The sequence below is a fragment of the Salvelinus sp. IW2-2015 genome, linkage group LG4q.1:29 (genome assembly GCF_002910315.2).
Source record: "Salvelinus sp. IW2-2015 linkage group LG4q.1:29, ASM291031v2, whole genome shotgun sequence".
NCBI classification, from domain to species: Eukaryota; Metazoa; Chordata; class Actinopteri; order Salmoniformes; family Salmonidae; genus Salvelinus; species Salvelinus sp. IW2-2015.
In genome coordinates this window covers 77,288,296-77,315,909 of record NC_036842.1, presented here as the reverse complement: position 1 = coordinate 77,315,909, position 27,614 = coordinate 77,288,296, and the positions used below count along the sequence as shown (strand labels likewise).

Sequence of the window (27,614 nt, the reverse complement as noted above, 5' to 3'; positions counted from 1 at the left end):
GAGAGAATTATTTTTATTTCATTATTTATTTTGTATTTCACCTTTATTTAACCAAGGTTGGCCAGTGTGAGAACAAGTTCCTATTTACATCTGTGACCTGGCCAAGATGAAGCAAAGCAGTGTGACAAAAACAACAACACAGAGTTACACATGGGATAAACAAACGTACAGTCAATAACACAATAGAAAAATCTGTATACAGTGTGTGCAAATGAAGTAAGGAGGTAAGGCAATAAATAGTCCAATAGTGGCAAAGTAATTCCAATTTAGCAATTTACACTGGAGTGATATATGTGCAGAGGGGATGTGCAAGTAGAAATACTGGTGTGCAAAAGAGCAGAAGAAAAAAAATATGGGGATGAGGTAGGTAGTTGGTTGAATGGGCTTTTTACAGGGGCTGTGTACAGCTGTAGCGATCGGTAAGCTGCTCTGACAGCTGACACTTAAAGTTAGTGAGGGAGATATAAGTCTCCAACTTCAGTGATTTTTGCAATTCGTTCCAGTCATTGGCAGCAGAGAACTGGAAGGAAAGGCGGCCAAAGCGGGTGTTGGCTTTGGGGTGACCAGTGAAATATACCGCTAGCGCGTGTGCTACAGGTGGGTATTGCTATGGTGACCAGTGAGCTGAGATAAGGCGGGAGCTATACCTAGCAAAGACTTATAGATGACCTGGAGCCAGTGGGTTTGGGCGATGAATTATAGCGAGGACCAGCCAACGAGAGCATACAGTCGCAATGGTGGATAGTATATGGGGCTTTGGTGAAAAAACGGATAGCACTGTGATAGACTGCATCCAATTTGCTGAGTAGAGTGTTGGAGGCTAATTTGTAAATGACATCGCCGAAGTCAAGGATCGGTAGTAAGTCAGTTTTACGAGGGTAAGTTTGGCAGCATGAGTGAAGGAGGCTTTGTTGCGAAATAGGAAGCCGATTCTAGATTTAACTTTGGATTGGAGATGCTTAATGTGAGTCTGGAAGGAGAGTTTACAGTCTAGCCAGACACTTAGGTATTTGTAGTTGTCCACATATTCTAAGTCAGAACCGTCCAGAGTAGTGATGCTAGTCGGGCAGGTGGGTGCGGGCAGCAATCAGTTGAAGAGCATGCATTTAATTTCACTAGCATTTAAGAGCAGTTGTAGGCCACAGAAGGAGTGTTGTATGGCATTGAAGCTTGTTTGGAGGTTTGTTAACACAGTATCCAAAGAAGGGCCAGATGTATACAGAATGGTGTCATCTGCGTAGAGGTGGATCAAGAATCACCCGCAGCAAGAGTGACATCATTGATATATACAGAGAAAAGAGTTGGCACGAGAATTGAACCCTGTGGCACCCCATAGAGACTGCCAGAGGTCCGGACAACGATTTGACACACTGAACTCTATCTGAGAAGTAGTTGGTGAACCAGGTGAGGCAGTCATTAGAGAAACCAAGACTGTTGAGTCTGCCGATAAGAATATGGTGATTGACAGAGTCGAAAGCCTTGGACAGGTCGATGAAGACGGCTGCACAGTATTGTATTTTATCGATGGCGGTTATGATATCGTTTAGGACCTTGAGCCTGGCTGATGTGCACCCGTGACCAGCTCGGAAACAGATTGCAAGTGGAGAAGATACGGTGGGGATTCGAAAAGGTTGATGATCTGTTTGTTCACTTGGCTTTGAAGACTTTAGAAAGGCAGGCAGATGGATGGATATAGGTCTATAATGGATATAGGTCTATAACAGCTTGGGTCTAGAGTGTCCCCCCTTTGAAGAGGGGATGACCATGGCCGATTTGTAAAGATCCAGATTTTGCAGCTCTTTTAGAACATCAGCTATCTGTATTTGGGTGAAGGAGAAGTGGGGGGGCTTGGGACAGTTACTGCGGGGGTGCAGAGCGTTGGCCGGGTAGGGGTAGCCAGGTGGAAAGCCTGGCCAGCCGTAGAGAAATGCTTATTGAAATTCTCGATTATCGTGGATTTATCAGTGGTGACAATGTTTCCTACTCTCAGTGGCAGTGGGCAGCTGGGAGGTAGTCTTATTCTCCATGGACTTTACAGTGTCCCAAAACTTTTTGGAATTAGTGCTGCAGGATGCAAATTTCTGTTTGAAAAAACTAGCCTTTGCTTTGCTGACTTCCCTGAAAAGTTGCATATCGCGGGGACTATTCGATGCAAGTGCAGTACGCCACAGGGTGTTTTTGTGCTGGTCAAGGGCAGTCAAGTCTGGAGTGAACCGAGCGCTATATCTGTTCTTAGTTCTAAATTTTTTGAATGGGGCATGCTTATTTAAGATGGTGAGGAAGACACTTTTTAAAGAACAACCAGGCATCCTCTACTGACAGGATGAGGTCAATATCCTTCCAGGATACCCGGGCCAGGTCGATTAGAAAGGCCTGCTTGCAGAAGTACTTTAGGAGCGTTTGACAGTGATGAGGGGTGGTCGTTTGACCGTGGACCCATAACGGATGCAGGCAACGAGGCGGTGATCGCTGAGATCCTTGTTGAAAACAGCAGAGGTGTATTTAGAGGGCATGTTGGTCATGATTATATCTAAGAGGTTGACCATGTTTATGGATTTGGGATTGTACCTGGTAGTTTCTTTGATAATTTGTGTGAGATTGAGTGTAACGGTTCTCCTCTCCCTCTTCATCCGAAGAGGAGGAGCATGGATTGAACCAAGACGCAGCGTGATACTTAGACATTATATTTATTTAGACACGACAAAACAACGAAGACAAAAAACGAACTATACTTGAATTAACTAACAAAATAACAAAACGAATGTAGACAGACCTGGACGTAAGAACTTACATGTAAACACGAAGAACGACAAACAGGGAAATGACTACATAAAAACCGAACGAACAAAATGAACAAACAAACCGAAACAGTCCCGTATGGTGCAACATAGACAGACACTAACACAGAGACAACCACCCACAACCAACAAAGTGAAAACACCTACCTTAATATGATTCTCAATCAGAGGAGATGAAAACCACCTGCCTCTAATTGAGAACCATATTAGGTACCCATTAACCAACATAGAAACAGAAAACATAGACTGCCCACCCAAACTCACGTCCTGACCAGCTAACACATAAAAACTAACAGAAAACAGGTCAGGAACGTGACATAACCCCCCCCCTCAAGGTGCGAACTCCGGGCGCACCAGCACAAAGTCTAGGGGAGTCTCGGGTGGGCATCTGACCACGGTGGTGGCTCAGGCTCTGGCGAGGTCCCCACCCCACCAAGTCAATCCCAGCTCACTTCTCCCCCTCAGAATGACCACCTCTTATTCCACCCACCTAATATAAGAGGCAACACAAAAATAAGGGACAGCTCCGGACAAAGTAGCTCAGGACAGAGAGGTAGTGTAGAAGGTAGCTTAAGATAGAGGTACTCAGAGTAGAGAGGTAGCTCAGGATAGAGAGGTAGCTCAGGATAGAGGGGCAACTCCGGACTGAAGGGCAGCTCCGGACAGAGAGACAGCTCTGGACTGAGGGGAAGTTCTGGATACATGGCAGCTCTGGGCTGGCTGACGGCTCTGGACGCTTATGGCTGGCTGACGGCTCTGGACGCTCATGGCTGGCTGACGGCTCTGGACGTCATGGCTGGCTGACGGCTCTGGACGACGCTCATGGCTGGCTGACGGCTCTGGACGCTCATGGCTGGCTGACGGCTCTGGACGCTCATGGCTGGCTGACGGCTCTGGACGCTCATGGCTGGCTGACGGCTCTGGACGGCTCATGGCTGGCTAACGGCTCTGGACGCCATGGCTCGGCTGGCGTTCTGGACGCTCATGGCTCACTGGCGGTTCTGGACGCTCATGGCTCACTGGCGCTCGGCAGATCCTGTCGGTTGGCGGCTCTGGCAGATCCTGTCTGGTTGGCGGCTCTGGCAGATCCTGTCTGGTTGGCGGCTCTGGCAGATCCTGTCTGGTTGGCGGCTCTGCAGACCTGTCTGTTGGCGGCTCTGGCAGTCCTGTCTGATTGGCGGCTCTGGCAGATCCTGTCTGACGAATGGCTCTAGCGGCTCCTGACTGACTATCGGCTCTGACGGCTCGGGACAGACGGGCGGCTCTAATGGCTCGGGACAGACGGATGGCTCAGACGGCGCTGGGCAGACGGATGGCTCAGACGGCGCTGGGCAGACGGATGGCTCAGATGGCGCTGGGGAGACGGATGGCTCAGAAGGCGCTGGGAGACGGATGGCTCAGATGGCGCTGGGGAGACGGATGGCTCAGATGGCGCTGGGGAGACGGATGGCTCAGATGGCACTGGGGAGACGGATGGCTCAGATGGCGCTGGGAGACGGATGGCTCTGGCCGGATAAGGCGCACTGTAGACCTGGTGCGTGGTGCCGGAACTGGAGCACCGGGCTAAGGACACGCACCTTCATGCTAGTGCGGGAGAGGGACAGGCACACTGGACTCTCAAAGCGTACTATTTGCCTGGTCGTGTACCGGCACTGGGCACCGGCTGAGGGCACGCACATCAGGACGATACGGGGAGAAGGAACAGTGTGACAGGGCTCTGGAGACGCACAGGTGGCCTAGTGCGTGGTGCCGGAACTGGAGGCACTGGGCTGGAGACACGCACCATGGAAGAGTGCGTGGAGGAGGAACAGGGCTCTGGAAACGCACTGGAAGCCTGGTGCGTGGTGTAGGCACTGTTGGTATACGTAGGCTGGGGCGGGGAGGTGGCGCCGGAAATACCGGACCGTGCAGGCGTACTGGCTCCCTGAGCATTGAGCCTGCCCAACCTTACCTGGCTGAATACTCCCCGTCGCCCGACCAGTGCGGGAGGTGGAATAACCCGCACCGGGCTATGTAGGCGAACCGGGGACACCATGCGTAAGGCTCGGTGCCATGAATGCCGGCCCGAGAAGACGCACTGGAGACCAGACGCGTTGAGCCGGCTCATGACACCTGGCTCAATGCCCAATCTAGCCCTACCAGTGCGGGGAGGTGGAATAACCCGCACCGGGCTATGCACACGTACAGGAGACACCGTGCGCTCTACTGCGTAACACGGTGTCTGCCCGTACTCCCGCTCTCCACGGTAAGCCTGGGAAGTGGGCGCAGTCTCCTACCTGCCCTCGGCCCACCACCTCTTAGCCCCCCCAATACATTTTTGGGGTTTCTTCTCGGGCTTCCAGCCACGTCTCCTTGCTGCCTCCTCATTACCAACGCTCTTGGGCTCTCGCTGCCTCCATCTCCTCACGAGCGCGGCGATATTCCCCAATATGCGCCCAGTGTCCTTTTCCTCCAATACTTCCTCCCAAGTCCACGAGTCCTGCTTACTTGGCCGCTGCTCGAATTTCGCTGCTTGTTCTGGTAGGGTGGGTGGTTCTGTAACGGTTCTCCTCTTCCTCTTCATCCGAAGAGGAGGAGCATGGATTGAACCAAGACGCAGCGTGATACTTAGACATGATATTTATTTAGAACACGACAAAACAACGAAGACAAAAAACGAACTATACTTGAATTAACTAACAAAATAACAAAACGAATGTAGACAGACCTGGACGTAAGAACTTACATGTAACACGAAGAACGCACGAACAGGGAAATGACTACATAAAAACCGAACGAACAAAATGAACAAACAAACCGAAACAGTCCCGTATGGTGCAACATAGACAGACACTAACACAGGAGACAACCACCCACGACCAACAAAGTGAAAAACACCTACCTTAATAGATTCTCAATCAGAGGAGATGAAAACCACCTGCCTCTAATTGAGAACCATATTAGGTACCATTAACCAACATAGAAACAGAAAACATAGACTGCCCACCCAAACTCACGTCCTGACCAGCTAACACATAAAAACTAACAGAAAACAGGTCAGGAACGTGACATTGAGGGCATCAAGCTTAGATTGTAGGACGGCCGGTGTTAAGCATATCCCAATTTAGGTCACCTAGCATTACGATCTCTGACGATAGATGTGTGGCAATCAATTCACATATGGTGTCCATGGCACAGCTGGGAGCAGAGGGGTCTATAACAAGCGGCAACAGTGAGGGACTTCTTTCTGGAGAGATGGATCTTTAAAAGTAGAAGCTCGAACTGTTTGGGCATAGACCTGGATAGTATGACAAACTATCTCTACAGTAGATTGCAATTCCGCCCCCTTTAGCAGTTCTGTCTTGACGCAAAGTGTTGTATTGGGGATGGACATTTCTGTCTGTCTATGTTGCACCATACGGGACTGTTTCGGTTTGTTTGTTCATTTTGTTCGTTCGGTTTTTATGTAGTCATTTCCCTGTTCGTGCGTTCTTCGTGTTACATGTAAGTTCTTACGTCCAGGTCTGTCTACATTCGTTTTGTTATTTTGTTAGTTAATTCAAGTATAGTTCGTTTTTTGTCTTCGTTGTTTTGTCGTGTCTAAATAAATATMATGTCTAAGTATCACGCTGCGTCTTGGTTCAATCCATGCTCCTCCTCTTCGGATGAAGAGGRAGAGGAGAACCGTTACACTCAATCTCACACAAATTATCAAAGAAACTACCAGGTACAATCCCAAATCCATAAACATGGTCAACCTCTTAGATATAATCATGACCAACATGCCCTCTAAATACACCTCTGCTGTTTTCAACAAGGATCTCAGCGATCACCGCCTCGTTGCCTGCATCCGTTATGGGTCCACGGTCAAACGACCACCCCTCATCACTGTCAAACGCTCCCTAAAGTACTTCTGCAAGCAGGCCTTTCTAATCGACCTGGCCCGGGTATCCTGGAAGGATATTGACCTCATCCTGTCAGTAGAGGATGCCTGGTTGTTCTTTAAAAGTGTCTTCCTCACCATCTTAAATAAGCATGCCCCATTCAAAAAATKTAGAACTAAGAACAGATATAGCGCTCGGTTCACTCCAGACTTGACTGCCCTTGACCAGCACAAAAACAMCCTGTGGCGTACTGCACTTGCATCGAATAGTCCCCGCGATATGCAACTTTTCAGGGAAGTCAGCAAAGCAAAGGCTAGTTTTTTCAAACAGAAATTTGCATCCTGCAGCACTAATTCCAAAAAGTTTTGGGACACTGTAAAGTCCATGGAGAATAAGACTACCTCCTCCCAGCTGCCCACTGCACTGAGAGTAGGAAACATTGTCACCACTGATAAATCCACGATAATCGAGAATTTCAATAAGCATTTCTCTACGGCTGGCCAGGCTTTCCACCTGGCTACCCCTACCCCGGCCAACAGCTCTGCACCCCCCGCAGTAACTGTCCCAAGCCCCCCCACTTCTCCTTCACCCAAATACAGATAGCTGATGTTCTAAAAGAGCTGCAAAATCTGGATCYCTACAAATCGGCCATGGTCATCCCCCTCTTCAAAGGGGGAGACACTCTAGACCCAAGCTGTTATAGACCTATATCCATTATAGACCTATATCCATCCATCTGCCCTGCCTTTCTAAAGTCTTCAAAAGCCAAGTGAACAAACAGATCATCAACCTTTTCGAATCCCACCGTATCTTCTCCACTATGCAATCTGTTTTCCGAGCTGGTCACGGGTGCACATCAGCCAGGCTCAAGGTCCTAAACGATATCATAACCGCCATCGATAAAATACAATACTGKGCAGCCGTCTTCATCGACCTGTCCAAGGCTTTCGACTCTGTCAATCACCATATTCTTATCGGCAGACTCAACAGTCTTGGTTTCTCTAATGACTGCCTCACCTGGTTCACCAACTACTTCTCAGATAGAGTTCAGTGTGTCAAATCGTTGTCCGGACCTCTGRSAGTCTCTATGGGGTGCCACAGGGTTCAATTCTCGTGCCAACTCTTTTCTCTGTATATATCAATGATGTCACTCTTGCTGCGGGTGATTCTTTGATCCACCTCTACGCAGATGACACCATTCTGTATACATCTGGCCCTTCTTTGGATACTGTGTTAACAAACCTCCAAACAAGCTTCAATGCCATACAACACTCGGCGTGCTATGGTGGCCTACAACTGCTCTTAAATGCTAGTGAAATTAAATGCATTGCTCTCAACTGATTGCTGCCCACCCACCTGCCCGACTAGCATCACTACTCTGGACGGTTCTGACTTAGAATATGTGGACAACTACAAATACCTAAGTGTCTGGCTAGACTGTAAACTCTCCTTCCAGACTCACATTAAGCATCTCCAATCCAAAGTTAAATCTAGAATCGGCTTCCTATTTCGCAACAAAGCCTCCCTTCACTCATGCTGCCAAACTTACCCTCGAAAAACTGACTATCCTAACGATCCTTGACTTCGGCGATGTCATTTACAAATTAGCCCCAACACTCTACTCAGCAAATTGGATGCAGTCTATCACAGTGCTATCCGTTTTTTCACCAAAGCCCCTATACTATCCACCATTGCGACCGTATGCTCTCGTTGGCTGGTCCTCGCTACATATTCATCGCCAAACCCACTGGCTCCAGGTCATCTATAAGTCTTTGCTAGGTATAGCTCCGCCTTATCTCAGCTCACTGTCACCATAGCAATACCCACCTGTAGCACACGCGCTAGCAGGTATATTTACCTGGTCCACCCCAAAGCCAACACCGCTTTGCCGCCTTTCCTTCCAGTTCTCTGCTGCCAATGACTGGAACGAATTGCAAAATCACTGAAGTTGGGAACTTATATCTCCCTCACTAACTTTAAGTGTCAGCTGTCAGAGCAGCTTACCGATCGCTACAGCTGTACACAGCCCCTGTAAAAAGCCCATTCAACCAACTACCTACCTCATCCCCATATTTTTTTTCTTCTGTCTTTTGCACACCAGTATTTCTACTTGCACATCCCATCTGCACATATATCACTCCAGTGTAAAATGCTAAATTGGAATTACTTTGCCACTATTGGACTATTTATTGCCTTACCTCCTTACTTCATTTGCACACACTGTATACAGATTTTTCTATTGTGTATTTGACTGGCGTTTGTTTATCCCATGTGTAACTCTGTGTTGTTGTTTTTGTCACACTGCTTTGCTTCATCTTGGCCAGGTCACAGATGTAAATAGGAACTTGTTCTCAACTGGCCAACCTTGGTTAAATAAAGGTGAAATACAAAATAAATAAAGAAATAAAAATAATTCTCTCTCTCCCTCCCTCCCGGAGGACCTGAGCCCTAGGATCATGCCTCAGGCTACCTGGCCTGATGACTCTTGGCTGTCCCCAGTCCACTTGGTCGTGCTGCTGCTCCAGTTTCAACTGTTCTGCCTGCGGCTATGGAACCCTGACCTGTTCACCAGACGTGCTACCTAGTCCCGAAGTGCTGTTTTCGACCTTCTCTCTCTCTCTCTACCGCACCTGCTGTCTCGTCTCTGAATGCTCAGGTATGAAAAGCCAACTGACATTTACTCCTAAGGTACTGACTGGTTGCAGCCTCTACAACCACTGTGATTATTATTTGACCCTGCTGGTCATCTATGAACATTTGAACATCTTGAAAAACAATCTGGCCTTAATGGCCATGTACCCTATAATTTCCCCGCATAGCCAGAAGAGAACTGGCCACCCCTCAGAGCCTGGTTCCCTCTCTAAGTTTCTTCCTAGGTTCCTGCCCTCCTAGGGAGTTTTCCCTAGACACCATGCTTCTACATATGCATTGCTTGCTGTTTGGGTTTTAGGCTGGTTTCTGTATAGCACTTTGTGGCATCTGCTGATGTAAAAAAGGCTTATAAATACTATTGATTGATTGATAGGAAACCCATACACAGTGGGTCTCCTGCTCTGTCCCCATCATGGAGACTGAGCATACAGTTGAAGTTGGAAGTTTACATATACTTAGGTTAGAGACATTAAACAAATTTTTCAAACATTCAATAAATTTCTTGTTAACAAACTATAGTCTTGCAAGTCGTTAGACATCTACTTTGTGCATGACACAAGTAATTTTCCCAAAATTGTTACAGAAGGATTATTTCACTTATAATTCACTGTATCACAATTCCAGTGTAGAAGTTCATACACTAAGTTGACTGTGCCTTTAATCAGCATGACAAATTTCCAGAAAATTATATCATGGCTTTTGAAGCTCTGTTAGGCTAATTGACATCATTTGAGTCAATTGGAGTGTACCTGTGGATGTATTTCAAGGCCTACCTTCAAACGCAGTGCCTCTTTGCTTGACATCATGGAAATCAAAAGAAATCAGCCAAGACCTCAGAAAAAAAATTGTGGACCCCACAAGGCTGGTTCATCCTTGGAGCCATTTTCAAATGCCTGAAGGTACCACGTTAATCTGTACAAACAATAGCTAAGTATAAACACCATGGAACCACACAGCCATCATACCACTTCAGGAGGAGAGCGCGTTCTGTCTCCTAGAGATTAACGTACTTTGTGCGAAAAGTGCAAATCAATCCCAGAACAACAGCAAAGACCTTGTGAAGCAGCTGGAGGAAACAGGTACAAATGTACTATATCCACAGTAAAACGAGTCCTATATCGACATAACCTGAAAGGCCGTCAGCAATAAGAAGCCACTGCTCAAACGCCATAAAAAAAGCCAGACTACAGTTTGCAACTGCACACGGGAAAAAGATTGTACTTTTTGGAAAATTCCTCTGGTCTGATGAAACAAAATAGAACTGTTTGGCCATAATGACCATCGTTATGTTTGGAGGGAAAAGGAGGAGGCTTGCAGCCAAAGAACACCATCCCAACGTCAGCAGCAGCACGGGGTGCAGCATCATGTTGTGGGTGCTTGCTGCAGGAGGAACTGGTGCACTTCACAAAATAGATGGCATATGAGGGAGGGAAATTATGAAATTGAAGCAACATCTCAAGACATCAGTCAGAAGTTAAAACCTTGGTCAAATGTCTTCCAAATGGATAATGACCCCAAGCATACTTCCAAAGGTGGCAAATGTCCTTAAGGACAACAAAGTCAAGAGTATTGGAGTTCCATCACAAAGCCTGACTCAATCCTATAGAAAAGTTGTGGCAGAAACTGAAAAAGCGTGTGTGAGCAAGGGCCTACAAACCTGACTCAGTTACCACAGCGCTGTCAGGAGGAATGGGCCAAAATCCACAAACTTATTGTGGGAAGCTTGTGGAACGCTACCTGGAACGTTTGACCCAAATTAAACAATTTAAAGGCAATGCTACCAAATACTAATTGAGTGTATGTAAACGTATGACCCACTGGGAATGTGATGAAAAAAATAAAAGCTGAAATAAATCATTCTCTCTACTATTATTKTATAAATCATTCTCTCTACTATTATTCTGACATTCTTAAAATAAAGTGGTGATCCTAACTGACCTAAGACAGGGCATTTTTACTAGGATTAAATGTCAGAAATTGTGAAAAACAGAGTTTAAATGTATTTGGTTAAGGTGCATGTAAACTTCTGACTTCAACTGTATATATCTACCTCAATTACCTCGTACCCCTGCACATCGTCTTGGTACTGGTACCCTGTGTATGTAGCCAAGTTACAAGTTGGCTAAGGTGTATGTAAACTTCCGACTTCAACTGTACAGGGCTACCTGCCTTTTTACTGTGAAGTACTGCTAGCAGTAGTATTTGTAGTACTTGGAATGCAGAAAGTGCTTTGTTTTACCTAGTCAAAGAGAAGTAAAAAACTACAACACATAACTATAATAGACATACAGAGACAGAGCACTATAGTGGAACTTTCCACTTACCTCACTGACATTATCATACTGTTGTTCATTTTCAGCTGCACCAGCTTGGGCAAGTAGGCACCTGCAAGATGATAAGATAGAGAGAGACGTTCCTCACACGTCACAGAGGGCCGATGACTTGATGTGATTGGGTCTTAAACAGATGGCTGGCTCCCTCCCAGCCATGCCTCAACAGGCCTATAAACTCCATTCATTAGCAGAGAGATTGAGAGTGAGATGGACTCTGCTGCTAGTGCACTAGCCAGACGCACGTGATTCACCCCTGTGCAGACAAACTTCAGTCATGCCTGCACACGTTGTGCAACTGAGGTTTTCCTAAGGACATATGTGAGCATGATGGTGTGGTTCTTTCTGGCCTTATCTTTTAAACCAGTGAGAAGAGAGAGGGAGGGAGTTGTGCCCAGTGAGAGAGCTTTGGTACAGTACAAACCTGAGGGTGAATTTGGCATGTTCTGTTTTGTGTGTCACAYAGCTACAGTGTTTTTTTGTCTGGTCTTTATCTATGTCTGACGAGAAACCATGTCTGTATAGATTGTGACTGTCWTCATTTACCTATGCTATAAGTCATTACATGAACTCATCAAGTGTGAGTCGATCAACCCTGTACATTTCCACATTTGCAGTAGGTATGGCATAACGCCCACTTCGTGTTTGATTAAAAACGAGGATTCACATACAGTACTATTGATATACACTTCATATACAGTACATAGTCCCCTATAAATTCAAATACTGCATGCAAAAATATGTATATATCTATTTGTAGTGTATGCTGCTTGACCAGTGATTGTCTCTCACCAAAGTTGCCAAGAGTGCTCTCCTGAGTGTCCACACACATTTCCAGGGAAGTGACCCGAACGAGGTCTTCTGTTCCCGACAAGGCTTTCTGTGGGGTCAGAGATAAATATGTAATGGTCTTTTTCAAATTGATTACATTATGTGAGAGCACACTGTTTGAATTAATGTTGTTTCAACGTAATTTGTCATCCTATTGTGATGTGGAATCTACGTGGAAAGCATTTGGATTTGCAAAAAGTTATCAACCAGTACTGTTTATCTAATTTCAACCAGTGTTGCAAACATTGAAATTAGTGTAAAACTTAACTTAAATACAATGACTTAACCTGACTAACAGGTTGTTACGTCAATCTAATTTCAACATAGTCATCASAACTATGTATACGTTGAAAGTGCTTAGAAAATTACATGTAGAAACGGAAACAATATTTTTAATTCTATATACAATATACTTTATATTGGGTGGTTGATATTATGTAGAATTTCATATGATTAGATTTATGTTTACCTTGTTTCAATGTTGATAGTAAAATTATATGTTTGAATCAACCTCATTGTTTCTACGTCATGCCATCAACCTAAATAAAGAGGTGTATTGAAACAAAATTTGAAGCCACAGTCAAATGATTCCTGCCTGAACAGTGACTTGTGCTGGTTTATGAGGGATAATGCACTTCATTGACAACTAGTCTTCCATCCAGATGCCTACCTCTATGTATAACCTGGTCTCAGTGCCTTTTCGTATTATTCTGTACGTAAATCTGAGTCACTCCTTTTAGCATGATATGCTACTTTTCGTATGGTATGTATTAAATTGTGGATGTCCATTATGTATTAATCTGTGGATGTCCATTATGCATTTGCATGATACAGTATTATACGAATTCTAGCTAGCTGGCTAACGTTAGCTAGACTAGGGGTTAGGGGTTGGGTTAGGGTTAAGTTTAGGAGTTACATACAGTACATTTGGAAAGTATTCAGACCCCTTGACTTTTTAAACATTTTGTTACGTTGCAGACCTTATTCTAAAATTTATTAAATTGTTTTTTCCCTCATCAGTCTACACACAATACCCCATAATGACAAAGCAAAAACAGGTTTTTAGAATTTTTGGTAAATGTATAAAAAAAAACTGAAATATTACATTTACATAAGTATTCAGACACTTTACAAATGCTTACTTACAAGCCCTTAACCAACAATGCAGTTAAGAAAAACATACTTAAAAGTAACAAATAATTAAGGAGCAGCAGGTAAATAACAATAGCGAAGCTATATACAGGGGGTATCGGTACAGAGTCAATGTGCGGGGGCACCAGTTAGTCGAGGTAATTGAGGTAATATGTACACGTAGGTAGAGTTATTAAAGTGACTATGCAAGAAAAAGTATGGCAAGAAAAAGTATGTGAACCCTTTGGAAATACCTGGATTTCTGCATAAACTGGTCATACATTTTTATCTGATCTTCATCTAGGTCACAACAACAGACAAACACAGTCTGCTTAAACTAATAACATACAAACATTTATACGTTTTCATGTCTTTAATGAACACACCGTGTAAACATTCACAGTGCAGGGTGGGAAAAGTATGTGAACCCTTGGATTTAATAACTGGTTGACCCTCCTTTGGCAGCAATAACCTCAACCAAACGTTTTCTGTAGTTGCGGATCAGACCTGCCCAACGGTCAGGAGGAATTTTGGCCTATTCCTCTTTACAAAACTGTTTCAGTTCAGCAATATTCTTGGGATGTCTGGTGTGAACTGCTCTCTTGAGTTCATGCCACAGCATCTCAATCGGGTTGAGGTCAGGACTCAGACTGGGCCACTCCAGAAGGCGTATTTTCTTCTGTTGAAGCCATTCTGTTGTTGATTTACTTATGTGTTTTGGGTCGTTGTCCTGTTGAGCTTCAATTGGYGGACAGAGAGCCTTACATTCTCCTGCAAAATGTCTTGATAAACTTGGGAATTTATTTTTCCGCCAATGAGAGCAAGCTGTCCAGGCCCTGAGGCAGCAAAGCAGCTCCAAACCACTATGCTCCCTCCACCATACTTTACAGTTGGGATGAGGTTTTGATGTTGGTGTCCTGTGCCTTTTCTTCTCTACACATAGTGTTGTGTGTTCCTTCCAAACAACTCAACTGTAGTTTCATCTGTCCACAGAATATATTTTGCCAGTAGCGCTGTTGAACATCCAAGTGCACTTTTTCAAACTTCASACGTGCAGTGGCTTCTTCCGTGGTGTCCTCCCATGAACACCATTCTTGTTTAGTGTTTTACGTATCGTAGACTCGTCAACAGAGATGCTAGCATGTTCCAGAGATTTCTGTAAGTCTTTAGCTGACACTAGGATTCTTCTTAACCTCATTGAGCATTCTGCGCTGTGCTCTAGCAGTCATCTTTGCATGACGGCCACTCCTAGGGAGAGTAGCAACAGTACTGTACTTTCTCTATTTATAGACAATTTGTCCTACCGTGGACGATGAACATAAAGGCTTTTAGAGATACTTTTGTAACCATTTCCAGCTTTATGCAAGTCAACAATTCTTAATCTTAGGTCTTCTGATATCTCTTTTGTTCGAGGCATGGTTCACATYAGGCAATGCTTCTTGTGAATAGCAAATTCAAATTTTGTGAGTGTTTTTTATAGGGCAAGGCAGCTCTAACCAACATCTCCAATCTCGTCTCATTGATTGGACTCCATGTTGACTCCTGACTACAATGAGCTTTTGGAGAAGTCATTAGCCCAGGGGTTCACATACTTTTTCCAACCAACACTGTGAATGGTTAAATTATGTATTCAATATAGACAAGAAAAATACAATTTGTGTGTTATTAGTTAAAGCACACTATGTTTGTCTGTTGTTGTGACTTTGTTGAAGATCAGATCAAATTTGATGACCAATTTATGCAGAAATCCAGGTAATTCCAAAGGGTTCACACACTTTTTCTTGCCACTATAAATAATAAACAGAGTAGCAGCAGTGTAAAGAGGGGGGGCAATGCAAATAGTCTGGGTAGCCATTTGACTAGATTTTCAGGAGTCTTATTTTATTTATTTTTTATTTCACCTTTATTTAACCAGGTAGGCTAGTTGAGAACAAGTTCTCATTTGCAACTGCGACCTGGCCAAGATAAAGCATAGCAGTGTGAACAGACAACAACACAGAGTTACACATGGAGTAAACAATAAACAAGTCAATAACATAGTAGGGGGGAAAAAGAAAAAAAAAGAGAATCTATATACAATGTGTGCAAAAGGCATGAGGTAGGCAATAAATAGGCCATAGGAGCGGATAATTACAATTTAGCAGATTAACACTGGGGTGATAAATCATCAGATGATCATGTGCAAATAGAGATACTGGTGTGCAAAAGAGCAGAAAAGTAAATAAATAAAACAGTATGGGGATGAGGTAGGTAAATTGGGTGGGCTATATACCGATGGACTATGTACAGCTGCAGCAATCGGTTAGCTGCTCAGATAGCAGATGTTTAAAGTTGGTGAGGGAAATAAAAGTCCCAACTTCAGCGATTTTTGCAATTCGTTCCAGTCGCAGCATCAGAGAACTGTAGGAAAGCGGCCAAATGAGTTTTGGCTTAGGATGATCAGTAATACACCTGCTGGAGCGCGTGCTACGGTGGGTGTTGCCATCGTGACCAGTGAACTGAAGATAAGGCGCGACTATTACCTAGCATAGCCTTGTAGATGACTGGAGCCAGTGGGTCTGGGACGACGAACATGCAGCGAGGCCAAGACCGACTAGAGCATACAGGTCGCATGTGGTGGGTTGGTATAAGTGCTTTAGTAACAAAACGAATTTGGCACTGTGATAAACTGCATCCAGTTTGCTGAGTAGAGTATTGGAAGCAGTTTGTAGAAGTCGAAGATCGTTAGGAATAGTCAGTTTTACTAGGTTGTTAAGTTTGGCGGCGTGAGTGAAGGAGCTTTGTTGCGAAATAGAAAAGCCGACTCTCGATTTTAATTTGGATTGGAGATGTTTGATATGATCTGGAAGGGGAGTTGCAGTCTAGCCAGACACCTAGGTAACTTATAGATGTCCACATATTTCTAGGTCGGAACCATCCAGGGTGGTGATGCTAGTCGGCGTGCGGTGCAGGCAGCGACCGGTTGAAAAGCATGCATTTGTTTTACTAGCATTTAAGAGCAGTTGGAGCCACGGAAGAAGTGTGTGGATGGCATTGAAGCTCGTTTTGGAGCGTTAGATAGCAACATGCACAAGAAGGCCAGAAGTATACAGAATGTGTCGTCTGCGTAGATTGATCAGGTGAATTCGCCCGCAGCAGAGCAGCATCATTGAACCTGTGGTACCCCCATTAGAGACCTGCAGAGGACCGGACAACATGCCTCCGATTTGACACACTGAACCTCTGTCTGCGAAGTAGTTGCGTGAAACCAGGCAAGGCAGTCATTAGAAAAAAACCGAGGCTACTGAGTCTGCCGATAAAGAATATGGTGGAATTGACAGAGTCGAAAGCCTTGGCCAGGTTGATGAAGACGGCTGCACAGTACTGTCTTTTATCGATGGCGGTTATGATATCGTTTAGACCTTGAGCGTTGGCTGAGTGACCCTGACCGGGCTCGAAACCGGAATTGCACAGCGGAAGAGGTACGTGGGGATTCGAATGGTCAGTGATCTGTTTGTTGAACTTGGCTTTCGAAGAACCTTAGATTAGGCGCAGCGCAGGATGGATATAGGTCTGTAACAGTTTGGGTCCAGGGTGGTCTTCCCCCTTTGAAGAGGGATGACCGCGGCAAGCTTTCCAAATCCTGGGGATCTCAGATGATACGTTAAGAAGAGGTTGAACAGGCTGGTAATAGGGGTGCGACAATGCCGGCCGACAGTTCAAGAAATAGAGGGTCCAGATTGTCAAGCCCAGCTGATTTGTATGGGTCCAGGTTTTTGCCAGCTCTTCAGAAACATCTGCTATCTGGATTTGGGTAAAGGAGAAGCTGGGGAGGCTGGCGCAGTAGCAGCGGGGGGCGGAGCTGTTGGCCAAGGTTGGAGTAGCCAGGAGGAAGGCATGGCCAGCCGTTGAGAAATGCTTGTTTGAAGTCTTCGATATCACGGATATCGGTGGTGACCGGTTACCTTAAGCCTCAGTGCAGTGGGCAAGCTGGGAGGAGTGCTCTTGTTCTCCATGGACTTTACAGTGGTCCCAGAACTTTTTGGAGTTAAGCTACAGGATAAAACGCAAATTTCTGCTTGAAAAAAGCTGGCCTTTCTTCCTGACTGCGTGTATTGGTTCCTGGACTTGCCTGAACAGTTGCATATCGCGGACTATTCGATGCTATTGCAGTTTTCGCCACAGGATGTTTTTGTTGCTGTCGAGGGCAGTCAGGGTCTGAGTGAACCAAGGGCTATATTCTGTTCTCTAGTTCTGCATTTTTAACGGAGCATGGCTTGTCTAAGATGGTGAGGAAGTTACTTTTAAAGAATGACCAGGCATCCTCAACTGACGGATGAGACGCAATATCCTTCCAGGATACCCGCGGCCAGGTCGATTAGAAGGCCTGCTCGCAGAAGTGTTTTAGGAAGGCGTTTGACAGTGATGAGGGGTGTCGTTGACCGCGGACCCGTAGCGGATTACAGGCAATGAGGCAGTGATCGCTGAGATCCTGATTTGAAGACAGCCAGAGGTGTATTTGGAGGGCAAGTGGTTCAGGATAATGGCTATTAGGGTGCCCATGTTTACGGATTAGCGTTTGAACCTGTGGGTTTCCTTGGATTTGTGTGAGATTGAGGGCATCTAGCTTAGACTGGAGGACTGGCCGGGGTGTTTAAGATATCCCAGTTTAGGTCACCAAACAGAACAAAAAACTCTGAAGCTAGATGGGGGGGCGATCAATTCACAGATGGTGTCCAGGGCACAGCTGGCGAGCTGAGGGGTCCGGTAGCAGGCGGCAACAGTGAGAGACTTATTTTTCTGAGAATTAATTTTTTAAAATTAGAAAGTTCGAATGTTTGGCATAGACCTGAAAAGTATGACAGAACTTTGCATTGCTATCTCTGCAGTAGATTGCAAACTCCTCCCCTTTTGCAGTTCTATCTTGACGGGAAAGTGTTATTAGTTGGGTATGCGAAATCTCAGAATTTTTGGTGGCCTTCCTAAGCCAGGATTCAGACACGGCAAGACATCAGGGTTGCAGGAGGTGCTAATTAGCAGATGGAGTAAAAACAATCTTAGGAGAGGAGGCTTACTGATGTTGACATGCATGAACCAAGGCTTGTTCGATCACAGATCATACAAATGAGGGTGCCTGCGGGAATGCAGGCCTGGGTTTTACCTCCCACATTCACCCGAGGAACAGAGGAGTAGTAGCATGAGTTGCGGCTTAAAGGGCTATCAAAACTGGTCGCCGTAGAGCGTTGGGACAAGGGAATAAAAGGAGCAGAATTATGGGCGTGGGAGAATATATTCAGGGCAGAATGTGCAGACAGGTTATGGTGGGTGCGGTACAGCGGAGGTAAGCCCAGCACTGGTGATGATAAGAAGAGGTTGTTCTCTGGACATGCTTGCGTTATAATGGTGAGCGTCACCGCATGTGATGCGGAGGTGGGACAAAGAGGTATCAGGAGTATTAGAGTGGAACTACGGCTCCATTGAAAACTGAAACAATGGTAACTAAACCCGAACAAACAGTTATAGCAAGGCATATTGATATTTGAAGAAGACATATAGTAAGGCATAAAAGTAATCGCAGGTCTTTGATTGGGAGAGGCTAGCCTAAAACAACAGTGAGACAACAGCAGCTAGTCAGCTAACACAACAACAAGGTAAAATGCATGACTAGGCCAGAGGGTCGGATTAACTACACCACAGAGCCTGAGTTCGCGGCCTGGGGGCCGACAAAGATAAACACAAATAGAACAGAATGGAGTACCCGTGACTTAATGGACAGTCCAGCAGGCATCAGCTATGTAGCCAAGTGATTCGTAAGTGTCAGGGGGAGGCAGTGGATGGAACAGGGAGAATGTACCACGCTAGCACGCGGGTTTAAAGTTAGTAGCCCGGGGGTGGTCGCTCAGACGGAGGCGCGGTTGAGGCACAGCGGATGGAGTATTTGTCGGCAAGACCAGAACGTGGTGGGTGCGGCGGGGCCGTGTCGACAGAGAATCAAGCCAGATGGCGAAAGAGGTATTGTAGAATTTTTGTTTGCTAACTGGTGCTGAGGCTTCGGGCAGTTGGTTAGGGGATAGCTTCGGGTACTGAGTGGGTGCCACAGAAGGTGCAAGCCTAGTGTGAGCTAGTAGCTGCAACGCTGTGAGCCTAGCTAGCTGCAAGCGTACTGTGAGGATCAGAAGTAGTGGCTCAGGGATTCGCAGGAATCCGGCGTTGTTGTGCTTGGTAGTAACTGTGGAGAAGCCTCTTGGACCTAGACTTGGCGCACCGATACCGCTTACCCTGCGGTAGCAGAGAGAACAGTCTATGACTATAGGCCAGAGTCTTTGACAATTTTTAGCACCTTCCTCGGACACCGCCTGGTATAGAGGTCCTGGATGGCAGAAAGCTTGGCCCCAGTGATGTACTGGGTCGTACGCATTACCCTCTGTAGTGCCTTGCGGTCGGAGGCAGAGCAGTTACCATACCAGGCAGTGATGCAACCAGTCAGATTGCTCTCGATGTTGCAGCTGTAGAACCTTTTGAGGATCTGAGGACCCATGCCAAATCTTTCCAGTCTCCTGAGGGGGAATAGGTTTTGTCTTGCCTACTTYACGACTGTCTTGGTGTGCTTGGATCGTGTTAGTTTKTTGGTGATGTGAACACCAAGGAACTTGAAGCTCTCAACCTGCTCCCTACAGCCCTGTTGATGAGAATGGGGGCATGCTCGGTCCTCCTTTTCCTGTAGTCCACAATCATCTCCTTTGTCTTGATCWCRTTGAGRGAGAGGTTGTTGTCCTGGCACCACATGGCCAGGTCTCTGACCTCCTCCCGATAGGCTGTCTCGTCATTGTCGTTGATCAGGCATACCACTGTTGTGTCATCAGCAAACTTAATGATGGTGTTGGTGTCGTGCCTGGCCATATGTGAGTTAACAGGGAGTACAGGAGGGGACTGAGCACGCACCTGAGGAGCCCCCGTGTTGAGGATCAGCCTGGCAGATGTGTTGTTACCAACCCTTACCACCTGGGGCTTGCCCGTCAGGAAGTCCAGGATCCAGTTGCAGAGGGAGGTGTTTAGTCCCAGGGTCCTTAGACTAGTGATGAGCTTTGAGGGCACTATGATGTTGAACGCTGAGCTGTAGTCAATGAATAACATTTTCACATAGGTGTTCCTTTTGTCCAGGTGTGGAGTGCAATAGAGATTGCATAATCTGTGGATCTGTTTGGGTGGTATGCTAATTGGAGTGGGTCTAGGGTATCTGGGATAATGATGTTGATGTGAGCCACGACCAGCCTTTCAAAGCACTTCAAGGCTACAGACGTGAGTGCTACGGGTCGGTAGTCATTAAGGCAGGTTACCTTAGTGTTCTTGGGCACAAGGACTATGGTGGTCTGCTTGAAACATGTTTGTAATACCGACTCAGACAGGGAGAGGTTGAAAATGTCAGTGAAGACACTTGCCAGTTGGTCAGCGCATACTCGGAGTACGCGTCCTGGTAATCCTTCTGGCCCTGCGGACTTGTGAATATTCAGGAACCCGAGTGGCACAGCGGTCTAAGGCACTGCATCTCAGTGCTTGAGGCGTCACTACAGACACCCTGGTTTGAATCCAGTCTGTATCACAACCGGCCGTGATTGGGAGTCCCATGGGGTGGTGCACAATTGGCCCAGCGTCGTCCGGGTTTGGCCGGTGTAGGCTGTCATTGTAAATAAGTATTTGTTCTTAACTGACTTGCCTAGATAAATAAAGGTTAAAAAAAAGTGTACTTGTTTAAAAGGTCTTACTCACATCGGCTACAGAGAGCGTGATCACACAGTTGTCCCGATCAGCTGATGCTCTCAAGCATGCTTCATTGTTACTTACCTCGAAGCGAGCATAGAAGTAATTTAGCTGAATTGAAGCTTRGCCTGTTTGATGGTTTGATGGAGGGCATAGCGGGATTTCTTATAAGCTTCCGGGTTAGAGTCCCGCTCCTTGAAAGCGGCAGCTCTAGCCTTTAGCTCAGTGCGGATGTTGCCTGTAATCCATGGCTTCTGGTTGGGGTATGTACGTACGGGCACTGTGGGGACGACGTCATTGATGCACTTATTGATGAAGCCAGTGAACTGATGTGTGTACTCCTCAATGACATCGGAGGAATCCCGAAACATAGTTCCAGTCTGTGCTAGCAAAACAGTCCTGTAGCTTAGCATCTGCTTCATCTGACACTTCTTATTGACTGAGTCACTGTGCTTCCTGCTTTAGTTTTTGTTTGTAAACTGGAATCAGGAGGATAGAAATATAGTCAGATTTGCCAAATGGAGGGCGAAGGAGAGCTTTGTACACGTCTCTGTGTGTGGAGTAAAGTGTGGTCTAGTGGTTTTCCCTCTGCTACACATTTGACATGCTGGTAGAAATGAGGTAAAACGGACTTAGTTTTCCTGCATTAAAGTCCCGGCCACCTCTGGTTGAGCGTTCTCCTGTTTACTTATGGCCGTATACAGCTCATTGAGTGCGGTCTTAGTGCCAGCATCGGTTTGGTGGTATGTAGACAGCTACGAGAAAATACAGATAAATTCTCTTGGTAGATAGAGTATCTCATGATAAGCTGTGACCACACTATCTCAAGTGAGCAAAACTTGAGACTTCCTTAGATTTCGTGCACCAGCTGTTTTTACAATATACAAAGACGCCACCCCTTGTCTTACCAGAGGCTGCTGTTCTATTCTACGAAAAGCTTAAAACCCACCAGCTGTATATTATTCATGTCGTCATTCAGCCACAACTCGGTGAAACACAAGATATCACAGTGTTTTAATGTCCCTTTGTAGGATATACGTGATCGTTATTTCGTCTATTTTATTATCATGATTGTACGTTGGCAAATAGGACCGATGGTAAAGGTAGATTACCGTCTCGGCGACGGATCCTAACAAGGCACCCGATCTTCGTCCACGATACCTCCGTCTCTTTCTCCTGCGAATTACGGGGATGAGGACCTTGTCGGCGCGTCTGTAAATCCTTCCCATCCGACTCGTTGAAGAAAAAGTATTCCTCCAGTATGGGGTGAGTAATCGCTGTCCTGATATCTAGAAGCTCTTTTCTGTCATAAGACACTGGGCAGAAACATTATGTGACAAAATAACGTGAAAAAACATGCACAATTGGTTACGGAGATCGTAAACGGCAGCAATCTCCTTCGGCGCCATTGCTTGATCTGGAGGCTTCTTGGGTTTGACGCTACAAGCTTAGCACACCTGTATTTGGGGAGTTTCTCCCATTCTTCTCTGCACATCCTGTCCAGCTCTGTCAGGTTGGATGGGAGTGTCGCTTCACAGCTATTTTCAGGCTCTCCCAGAAGATGTTCAAGTCCGACTCGGCTGGGCCACTCAAGGACATTCAGAGACTTGTCTGAAGCAACTCCTGCATTGTCTTGGCTGTGTGCTTAGGTCGTTGTTTTGTTTGGAAGGTGAACCTTCGCCCAGTCTGAGGTCCCCGAGCGCTCTGGAGCAGGTTTTCATCAAAGATCACTCTGTACTTTGCTCTGTTCATCTTCCCTCAATCCGACTAGTCTCCCAGTCCCTGCCGCTAAAAAACATCCCCACAGCATGATGCTGCCACCACCATGCTCACCGCAGGGATGTGCCAGGTTTCTCCAGACGTGACGCTTGGCATTCAGGCCAAAAGTTATTTCTTGGGTTTCATCAGACCAGAGAATCTTTTTTCTCATGGTCTGAAAATCCTTTAGGTGCTTTTTGGTAAACTCCAAGCAGGCTATCATGTGTCTTTTACTGAGGAGTGGCTTCTGTCTCGCCACTCTACCATAAAGGCCTGATTGGTGGAGTGCTGAAGACATGGTTTTCATTCTGGAAGTTTCTCCCATCTCCACAGAGGAACTCTGGAGCTCTGTCAGAGTGACCATCAGGTCCTTGGTCACCTCCCTGACCAAGGCCCTTCTCCAATTGTTCAGTTTGGCCGGGCAGCCAGCTCTAGGAACAGTCTTRGTGGTTCCAAACTTCTTCCATTTAAAAATGGAGGCCACTGTGTTCTTGGAGACCTTCAATGCTGAAGACATTTTTGGTACCCTTCCCCAGATCTGTGACTCAACACAATCTTGTCTCAGTACTCTACGGACAATTCCTTCGACCTCATGGCTTGGTTTTTGCTCTGACATGCACTGTCAACTKTGGCACCTTATATAGACAGGTGTGTGCCTTTCCAAATCATGTCCAATCAAGTTGAATTACCATCTCAAGGAGGATAAATGGAAAAATAAAAAATAAAAAATGTTTTCGCTTCGTCATTATGGGTAATTGTGTGTAGATTGATGAGGAAAAAAACTAAAATGTAATCCATTTTAGAATAAGGCACTAATGTAACAAAATGTGGAAAAGGTCAATGGGTCTGAATACTTTCCGAATGCACTGTAGGTTAAGGTAAGGACTAGGGGAAGGGGAAGGATTTAGCTAAAAGGGTTAGGGGAAGTGTTAGCTAACATGCTCAGTAGTTGCAAAATAGCTMAAAAGTAGTAAGTTGGAAAGTTGCTAATTAGCTAAAGTTGATGAGATTTGAACTCGCAACCTTAGAAACAAGCTGGACTATCATGTCAACACATTTAGACATTGATCAGCTTCCATACTMATTTTTGTAGACCAGCTAAATAACATTGAATATTTGAAAGTAATAACTTTCCTTCACAAGCTGTATGTGAATGTAAATTCAGAGTGAGGTTGGGTTTATATAGGCAACATTGACATCCGATTCGCCCAAATGACACCATTTCAAAGAGTAGCTAGGTATACTATYATTCATTCATGGTTGATTGTATCTTTAGAAGTAATTATCATTAGCCATATAAATAGGATGCCAAATTAATGATATTAATAATAAACTTTCACCTTTGGATATTGTCTTTTATATGAAGGATGGTTGGTTGACTTCAAATGTAATCTACAAGTTAATAATTAAGAATAGGACTAAATCAAATCAAACTTATTTCAAGAGCATTATTATTGCTATGCTTTAACTTAGATTTTTGGTTGAGAAGGAGACATGAATCCATCTTATCAATCAACTGGATATTGAATTGTGAATGCAACCAAATATCAACGTTTCATGCTTGGATAATATATGAATATATACACTACCGTTCAAAAGTTTGGGATCACTTAGAAATGTCCTTGTTTTTTAAAGAAAAGCACTTTTTGTCCATTAAAATAACATAAAATKTATGAGAAATACAGTGTMGACATTGTTAATGTTGTAAATGACTATTGTAGCTGGAAATGGCTGATTTTGAATTGAATATCTACATAGTCGTACAGAGGCCCATTATCAGCAACCATCACTCCTGTGTTCCAATGGTGGTTGTGATGGTTGTTAGCTAATCCAAGTTTATAATTTTAAAAGGCTAATTGATCATTAGAAAACCCTTTCGCAATTATGTTAGCACAGCTCAAAACTGTTGTTCTGATTAAAGAAGCAATAAAATTGGCCTTCTTTAGACTAGTTGAGTATCTGGAGCACCGTGTTGCGCAGTAGAGCGCACGGTGTCTCCTGTACGTGTGCATAGCCCGGTGCGGGTTATTCCATTCCCCGCACTGGTAGGCGCTAGATTGGGTATTGAGCCAGGTGTCATGAGGCCGGCTCAACGCGTCTGGTCTCCAGTGCGTCTCCTCGGGCCGGCTTACATGGCACCAGCCTTACGCATGGTGTCCCCGGTTGCCACATAGCCCGGTGCGGGTTATTCCACCTCCCGCACTGGTCGGGGCGACGGGGAGCATTCAACCAGGTAAGGTTGGGCAGGCTCAATGCTCAAGGGAGCCAGTACGCCTGCACGGTCCGGTATTTCCGGCGCCACTCCCCGCCCCAGCCTAGTACCAAAGTGCCTACACCACGCACCAGGCTTCCAGTGCGTTTCCAGAGCCCTGTTCCTCCTCCACGCACTCTTCCTGTGTGCGTGTATCCAGTTCGGTGCCTCAGTTCCGGCACACGCACTAAGCCACCTGTGCGTCTCCAGAGCCCTGTACACACTGTTCCTTCTCCCCGTATAGTCCTGATGTGCGTGCCCTCAGCCCGGTACCTCCAGTTCCGGTACCACGCACCAGGCAAAGGAGTACGTTTTGAGAGTCCAGTATGCCCTGTCCCTGCTCCCCCCGCATAGCATGAAGGTGCGTGTCCTTAGCCCGGTGCCTCCAGTTCCGGCACCACGCACCAGGTCTACAGCTGCGCCTTATCCGGCCAGACGCATCCGTCTCCCAGCGCAATCTGAGCCATCCGTCTCCCCAGCGCATCTGACTGAGCCATCCGTCTCCCCAGCGCCATCTGAGCCATCGTCTCCCCAGCGCCATCTGAGCATCCGTCTCCCCAGCGCCGTCTGAGCCATCCGTCTGCCCCGAGCCATTAGAGCCGCCCGTCTGTCCCGAGCCGTCAGAGCCGATAGTCAGTCAGGAGCCGCTAGAGCCATTCGTCAGACAGGATCTGCCAGAGCCGCCAACCAGACAGGATCTGCCAGAGCCGCCAACCAGACAGGATCTGCCAGAGCCGCCAACCAGACAGGATCTGCCAGAGCCGCAACCAACAGGATCTGCCAGAGCGCCAACCAGACAGGATCTGCCAGAGCCGCCAGTGAGCCATGAGCGTCCAGAACCGCGCAGCGAGCCATGAGCGTCCAGAGCCGTCAGCCAGCCATGAGCGTGCAGAGCCGTCAGCCAGCCATGAGCGTCCAGAGCCGTCAGCCTGCCATGAGCGTCCAGAGCCGTCAGCCTGCATGAGCGTCCAGAGCCGTCAGCCTGCCATGAGCGTCCAGAGCCGTCAGTCAGCCATGAGCTGCCCCTCAGCCCGACGCTGCTAGTAATCCAGAACTGCCCCTCAGTCCAGAGCTGTCTTCTGGTCCGGAGCTGCCCTTCAGTCCGGAGTTGCCCCTCTATCTGAGCTTACTCTCTATCCTGAGCTACTCTCTCCTCTGAGCTACCTCTCTATCCTGAGCTACCTCTCTGTCCCCGACTACCCGCTGTCTGAGCTACTTGTCCCGGAGCTGTCCTTTATTCTGGTGTTGCCCTTAATTTAGGTGGGGTTAATTGGAGGGTGGTCATTTTGAGGAGGCTAAGGAACCTGGGATTGACTATGGTGGGGTGGGACCTCGTCCAGAGCCTGAGCCACCACCGTGGTCAGATGCCACCCAGACCTCCCTAACTTTGTGCTGGTGCGTCCGGAGTTCGCACCTTGAGGGGGGGGTTATGTCACGTTCTGACCTATTTTCTGTTGTTTTGTATGTGTTAGTCGTCAGGGGCGTGAGTGTGGGTGGGCATTCTATGTTTTGTGTTTCTATGTTTAGGTCTGGTAATCGAGCCTTATATGGTTCTCAATCAGAGACAGGTGTTTTACGTTTTCCTCTGATTGAGAACCATATATAGGTTGGCTGTTCACACTGTTTGTCTGTGGGTGATTGTCTTCCGTGTCTGTGTATGTGCACCACACGGGACTGTTTTGGTTGTTCGTTCATTTGATGTAGTCTGTTTCCTGTTCGTGAGTTCTTCGTGTCTTTATGTAAGTTTCCATGTTCAGGTTTCGTCTACGTCGTTTTCTTATTTTGTAATTTTCCAAGTGTTTTCGTGTTCGTCTTAGTCTTTCAATAAATTCATTATGTCATATACCTCGCTGCGTATTGGTCCTCCGATCCTTCTCTCCTCTCCTCGTCTGAGGAGGAGGAAGATCTAGAACCCGTTACACCTGTTGTCATTGAGACTGGTTGTTGTGGGTACTATTTAATGAAGCTGCCAGTTGAGGACTTGTGAGGCGTCTGTTTCTCAAACTAGAACTCTAATGTACTTGTCCTCTTGCTCAGTTGTGCACCGGGGCTCCCACTCTTTCTATTCTGGTTAGAGCCAGTTTGCGCTGTTCTGTGAAGGGAGTAGTACACAACGTTGTACGAGATCTTCAGTTTCTTGGCAATTTCTCGCATGGAAAAGCCTTCATTTCTCAGAACAAGAATAGACTGACGAGTTTCAGAAGAAGTTCTTTGTTTCTGGCCATTTTGAGCCTGTAATCGAACCCACAAATGCTGAACGCTG

The 27,614-nt window shown here is 46.2% G+C and overlaps 1 protein-coding gene across 3 annotated transcripts in view; it reads right to left on the bottom strand.

The window, feature by feature from the left end:
- lrrc56 (leucine rich repeat containing 56) overlaps window positions 1–27,614 on the bottom strand; it is an 85,354-nt gene that overhangs the window by 40,550 nt on the left and 17,190 nt on the right. For all 3 annotated transcript variants that reach the window (XM_023985739.1, XM_023985740.1, XM_070443139.1), the window contains exons 3-4: window positions 12,436–12,523; window positions 11,638–11,698 (exon numbers count right to left, since the gene is read on the bottom strand). In XM_023985739.1, the coding sequence (XP_023841507.1) occupies window positions 11,638–11,698; window positions 12,436–12,523 (149 nt within the window). The remainder of the gene's footprint in view (window positions 1–11,637; window positions 11,699–12,435; window positions 12,524–27,614) is intronic.